General features: G+C 33.8%; 1 protein-coding gene across 1 annotated transcript in view; it reads right to left on the reverse strand.

Annotated features, from left to right (window-relative positions):
- cttnbp2 (cortactin binding protein 2) overlaps window positions 1-7,119 on the reverse strand; it is a 154,585-nt gene that overhangs the window by 7,841 nt on the left and 139,625 nt on the right. The window contains exons 15-17 of the mRNA XM_050072839.1: window positions 3,548-3,724; window positions 2,050-2,222; window positions 967-1,145 (exon numbers count right to left, since the gene is read on the reverse strand). Coding sequence (XP_049928796.1) covers window positions 967-1,145; window positions 2,050-2,222; window positions 3,548-3,724 — 529 coding nt within the window. The remainder of the gene's footprint in view (window positions 1-966; window positions 1,146-2,049; window positions 2,223-3,547; window positions 3,725-7,119) is intronic.

Raw genomic sequence — 7,119 nt, forward strand, 5'->3', positions numbered from 1 at the left:
AGAACGATTGGATTGGTTGAAAGAAATAAAAAAAGCCGGGACGTTTTTTTCTCCAATCTTAAAGTGAGAGTCGGCGCAGCCAGACCTTTCTTTTCTTGAGAAAGGTCTGGTGAGCGAGACTACAACAACAGTAACTCAGAGTGAGATTCAGATTCTGTTACAATATTAATAGTTCAACTAAATAAAATCTGCCACTAATTACACATTTAAACAGCTTCCAAACACAAAAAATGTCCCCTGGGATCTATATATATAAATCAACAGCTGATTTCCTTCTTTTAGTAAAATCCTAAATGATTGTTTTTTCCACCTGGACCTTTATGCTCTGCCATTTCTCCTCTAATCATCAGGCTGTAACCTGTGACAGGCTGTTATGATACCACAACTATCACACACTCACATATATGGAGTTTTTTCATGTAGGTTTTTCAACATTTTTATCAAAATCCTTTATCAACACATGGATAAACCAATGCGCTTCAACTAGAGAGTCTTCATCAGGGTGTAAAGGATGGAGGATTTTTAACTACAGTCAGAGAGCCTCGGATGCATTTTTGGACTGTCTGCCTGTATTCAACTCTGAGTGAGCTGCCAGTCGCTGTTTTTTATCTTTAAGTGACTCTTTGTCCCGCCCTTGAAGAGCACCTGATTTTTTTTTTACAGCAGCACTCCCAATTTTCTCCTCACTATCAGTAAGTTTTTCATAGAGTTGTTACTCCTGCTTTTACCCTCAATCAAATACTCTCTTTAGTCTTTTTACAACAAAGAAACAGGTGAATATTCAGCGTGAGAACACGAGGAAAATAATTAGGTCATGATGAGATCTTATGTGAACCAACCAGCAGAGGCAAGTTGTCTCCCTGTGTCTGCTTCATCAACTAAACCTGAAACAATCTGAATTTATCCTGTGCTAACATATATCATGAACACACACACACACATCAGCACTAACACACACATACACACCTGACGACTGCCTGTGTGTTGTTTGGGACCACAGGGCAGGACAGGAAGAGCTGCGGGCCCAGCAAAGCCTCATGGGTCCCCAGACGGGACAGACAGGCGTTGAGCTGCTGCCAAACCTGACTCACCCACAACACCGACCGCTCCATGACGCCATCAGGTGTCCAAACTGCCGTCCCCACCTGGAGGAGTGACGGGGGAAGGGATGTTTTGTTTTTATATACACTGCTGAACTTTAACTGAGAGAGCAATGGAACAAAGAGGAGGTTTATTACTGATCAGTTAGAACAATCTGCTTCACAACAAAACAGCTCCTGTAGACAGTTAATTATTCGTTATACTGCTCTGTTTCAAACTCACATTAATGTAATACTGTCAATACTCTGACTAAAACAAAGTCTTTGGAATTATCTTCACAACAAACCATCTCATATTTAACTAATTTTAAAATTAACCATATTAAGTTTTAAACTTGTTTTTTTTGCATTTGTTTTGGTCACAGTGTAAGACTGTGGGAAATTTGAAGACTTGATCCATGAAGAAATTCCCTTGAGCTGTTCTTGAGATATCACGTTTATGGGAATGAATTTAAGGTCACAGTGACCTATGACCTCTGACCATCAATATCTAATCAGTTCATCCTCAAGTCTAAGTCAACGTTTGTGCTAAATTGGAAGAAATTGCCTGAAGGCATTCTTGAGATATCATGTTCACGACAATAAGACAGACAAGGTCACAGCGACCTTGACCTTTGGCCTATGACCACCAAAAACTAATGAAATCATTGCTGAGTCCAAGTGGACATTTGTGCCAAATTTTAAGAAATTCTCTTGAAGCATTCTTGAGATAAGTTCAAAAGGATGGGACAGACGTACAGACACGGCTGACACCAGTGCGGAGGCATAGACACATTTCATATATTAATGTTTCTGGATGACGCCAGACTCCTTATCCTCATAGATATGAACCACAGCAGCACGTCCAGATGTGATTTTTTAATTTACTGTTTGCTAACAATTGAAACAAAGACACAAAGTGAACACAACGTCTCCGTCTCTCTCAGGTGCAGCTGAAACTCCAACTGACCTTATGAAGCAGCTTCCTGCGGAGGTGTCTTCCCAGCAGGCCTTGCAGCGGCTCCTGATCCCAGCGCAGTGTTACCCAGCGGAAATGCTGCTGCAGGCGGAGCTCCGATCCCTGCAGGCGGGGCTTCGACAGCGTCGCAATCAGGAAGCTGCCTTCGTGGAAGTGGTGGGGACCTGAAGGAGGAATTAACAGGAGGGACAGGGGTTCATTTGACAATATTCAACCATTCATTTGGTGGTTTGAGTTTTAGGACATGACGATCACACATAGTCACATGTGTTTAAAAGGGACAGTCATACCAAACCACTGCACCCAATATGTGTATATATAATACACTTGTTGAGTAATTCTGATTCTGCTACATTTGCATTATATTGTTTTTAGTAAAAGTAAATATAGATACTGCATTAACAGATAACCCAGACATAATACTGAATTCTATCTTTTTGTAGATTATGGTAACATGAATGGTATTTACAGAAAAATAAAGGTTCTCTTGATTTATATTTGGATAACCAAATGTTGAAAAAAAAGGTCACAGTATAGTATGCCATAAAAATGTTGAAAAAAAGGTCACAGTATATAGTATGTCGTGTAAAATGTTGGAAAAAAGGTCATAGTATATTATGTCATGAAAAATGTTGGAAAAAAGGTCATAGTATATTATGTCGTGAAAAATGTTGGAAAAAAGGTCATAGTATATTATGTCATGAAAAATGTTGGAAAAAAGGTCATAGTATAGTATGTCATAAAAATGTTGGGGAAAAAAGGTCATAGTATAGTATGTCATAAAATTGTTGGGGGAAAAAGGTCATAGTATAGTATGTCATAAAAATGTTGGGGAAAAAAGGTCATAGTATAGTATGTCATAAAAATGTTGAGAAAAAGGTCATAGTATAGTATGTCATAAAATTGTTGGGGAGAAAAGGTCACAGTATAGTACGTCATTAAAATTATGGGAAAAAAGATCATTGTATAATATTTCATGAAAATGTAAAAAGAAAGTCATGTCAGTGTCATAGTTGGTGTTGATGCATATTACAGTATTATACTATCTTTAACTCCAGACTTTAACTCATAATTCATACTATTTCATAATTCACCATTTTGTACTATATTGTGTTAATATGTTATAATTTTTGCATTATATTCTACACTTTATATCGACTGAAATCATATTTTAGTCTTGTGGCTGTGAAGATAGACTTGGTGACTGCTGCTGTTAATCACACTACTGTCACTTTGATTTGCAGTTTTTTTCTTTGTATGCTCTTGTATAGTTTGTATTTTGTAAATCACTTTAGTTTTATACAGCTCTTGTTATTTATTTCTTTACTTTATTTTCTGTATTCATTTCTGCTGTGACAACCGAAGTTTGGGGATCAAATAAAGGTGGTAAACACTATAATGTCATATTCACTTAATTACAGCATATACAGACTTTAATCTTAGTGTTTGGTTATGATTTAAGTCAAAGCACAGCTGCAGTGAGTCATACCAGTGTTTAGGACCAGGGGTGAGGCAGAGCCCCTGTTGTCCAGACTATGGCAGAGGTCGCCCAGCAGGCCTGTTAGGGATGAAGCCTTCTCGAGTCCCTCCAGCAGCACCACCACACAGTGAGTGGTGCGACCACCTGGAACCCCGACCCCTGACCCCACCGCTGGCACCAGGAAACCTGAGGCAGGAAGAGACATGAGCCAACAGTGAGATTTGTAATAACAGCTTGTGAGCTACGACACTAAACTTAACTGTTTCAGTCGTGGTTGTTGACAAAGTGTACGTACTGAATATCATTTTCCGACAGTGATGGTTAAGTTCTTTTTGAACATAAAAAGTAAAATGTGTATGATTGTATGTGTGACAAATAAATGTGATTTGACTTGAACATCAACTTCTACATGTATGAACACAAATACTGCAGACGTCCCACACCTGACTGACACTTGGCTTGACTGAATTTATGCTCCAGGAAAGGTGGAGGTATACTATGTCATAAAAATGTTTAAAAAAGTCATAGTATAGTATGGCGTCAAAAACCATTAAAAAAAACATCACAGTATAGTATGGGGTCCAAAATCACGAAAAACAGTCATAGTATAGCATGTTGTCAAAAATCGTGAAAAAACATCCTAGTATAGTATGTCGTCAAAAATCATAAAAAAAGTCATAGTATATTATGTCGTCCAAAATTATGAAAAACATCATAGTATAGTATGTCGTCAAAAATCATAAAAAAAAGTCACAGTAAAGTATGTCGTCAAAAATCATAAAAAAAAGTCATAGTAAAGTATGTCGCCAAAATCATGAAAAAACGTCAAAGTATAGCAAGTCGTCCAAAATCATGAAAAAAAAGTCATACTATAGTATGTCGTCAAAAATCATGAAAAAACGTCATAGTATAGCATGTCGTCAAAAATCATGAAAAAACGTCACAGTATAGCAAGTCGTCATAAATCATGAAAAAAAAGTCATAGTATAGTATGTCATCAAAAATCATGAAAAAAAGTCATACTATAGTATGTCGTCAAAAATCATGAAAAAAACTCATACTATGGTATGTCATCAAAAATCATGAAAAAAAGTCATACTATGGTATGTCGTCAAAAATCATGAAAAAAAGTCAATAGTATAGTATGTCGTCCAAAATTATGAAAAAAAGTCATAGTATAGTATGTCGTCAAAAATCGTGAAAAAACGTCATAGTATAGTATGTCGTCCAAAATTATGAAAAAGTCACAGTATAGTATGTCGTCAAAAATCATGAAAAAAATGTCATAGTATAGCATGTCGTCAAAAATCGTGAAAAAACGTCATAGTATAGCATGTCATACAAAATCGTAAAAAATGTAATAGTATAGCATGTTGTCAAAAATCATGAAAAAAATGTCATAGTATAGCATGTCGTCAAAAACCATGAAAAAAAACCTCATACTATAGTATGTCGTCAAAAATCATGAAAAAACGTCATAGTATAGTATGTCGTACAAAATTATGAAAAAGTCAGTATAGTATGTCGTCAAAAATCATGAAAAAAATGTCATAGTATAGCATGTCGTCAAAAATCGTGAAAAAACGTCATAGTATAGCATGTCATGCAAAATCGTAAAAAAATTTAATAGTATAGCATGTTGTCAAAAATCATGAAAAAAATGTCATAGTATAACATGACGTCAAAAACCATGAAAAAAAACTCATACTATAGTATGTCGTCAAAAATCATGAAAAAAACTCATACTATAGTATGTCGTCAAAAATCATGAAAAAAGTCATAGTATAGCATGTCGTTAAAAATCATGAAAAAACGTCCAAATATAGTATGCTGTCAAAAATCATAAAAAACGTCATAGTATAGTATGTCGTCCAAAATCGTGAAAAAAAAGTCATAGTATAGCATGTCGTCAAATATCATAGTAAAAAACGTCATAGTATAGCATGTCGTCAAATATCATAGAAAAAACGTCATAGAATAGTATGTCGTCCAAAATCGTGAAAAAAAGTCATAGTATAGCATGTCGTCAAATATCATAGTAAAAAACGTCATAGTATAGTATGTCGTCAAATATCATAGAAAAAACGTCATAGTATAGTATGTCGTCAAAAATCATAAAAATGTGATAGTATAGCATGTCGTCAAATGTCATAGAAAAAAAGTCATAGTATAGCATGTCGTCAAATATAGAAAAAACGTCATAGTATAGTATGTCGTCAATAATCATAAAAAATGTGATAGTATAGCATGTCGTCAAATATCAGAAAAAAAGTCATAGTATAGCATGTCGTCAAATATCATAGAAAAAACGTCATAGTATAGTATGTCGTCAAAAATCATAAAAAATGTGATAGTATAGCATGTCGTCAAATATCATAGAAAAAAAGTCATAGTATAGCATGTTGTCAAATATCATAGAAAAAACGTCATAGTATAGCATGTCGTCAAAAATCATCAAAAAACATCATAGTATATTATGTCATCAAAAATCATGAAAAAACGTCCAAATATAGTATGTCGTCAAAAATCATAAAAAAAAGTCATAGTATAGTATTTCGTCAAATATCATAGAAAAAAGTCATAGTATAGTATGTCGTCAAAAATCATAAAAAAAAGTCATACAATAGCATGTCGTCAAAAATCATAAATGTCATAGTATAGTATGTTGTCAAAAATCATAAAAAATGTCATAGTATATTATGTCATCAAAAATCATGAAAAAACGTCCAAATATAGTATGTCGTCAAATATCATAGAAAAAAAGTCATAGTATAGCATGTCGTCAAATATAGAAAAAACGTCATAGTATAGTATGTCGTCAATAATCATAAAAAATGTGATAGTACAGCATGTCGTCAAATATCATAGAAAAAACGTCATAGTATAGTATGTCGTCAAAAATCATAAAAAATGTGATAGTATAGCATGTTGTCAAATATCATGGAAAAAACGTCATAGTATAGTATGTCGTCAAAATTCATAAAAAATGTTATAGTACAGCATGTCGTCAAAAATCATCAAAAAACATCATAGTATATTATGTCATCAAAAATCATCAAAAAACGTCCAAATATAGTGTGTCGTCAAAAATCATAGAAAAAAGTGATAGTATAGTATGTCGTCAAAAATCATAAAAAAACGTCCAAATATAGTGTGTCGTCAAAAATCATAGAAAAAAGTGATAGTATATTATGTCATCAAAAATCATCAAAAAACGTCCAAATATAGTGTGTCGTCAAATATCATAGAAAAAAGTCATAGTATAGTATGTCGTCAAAAATCATAAAAAAAGTCATAGAATAGCATGTCGTCAAAAATCGTAAAAAAAAATGTCATAATATAGTATGTTGTAAAAAATCATAAAAAATGTCATAGTATAGTATGTTGTCAAAAATCATAAAAAATGTCATAGTATAGCATGTCGTCAAATATCATAGAAAAAAGTCATAGTACAGCATGTCGTCAAAAATCATCAAAAAACATCATAGTATATTATGTCATCAAAAATCATGAAAAAACATCCAAATATAGTATGTCGTCAAAAATCATAAAAAAAAGTCATAGTATAGTATTTCATCAAA

The sequence above is a fragment of the Epinephelus moara genome, chromosome 20 (genome assembly GCF_006386435.1).
Source record: "Epinephelus moara isolate mb chromosome 20, YSFRI_EMoa_1.0, whole genome shotgun sequence".
NCBI lineage: Eukaryota > Metazoa > Chordata > Actinopteri > Perciformes > Serranidae > Epinephelus > Epinephelus moara.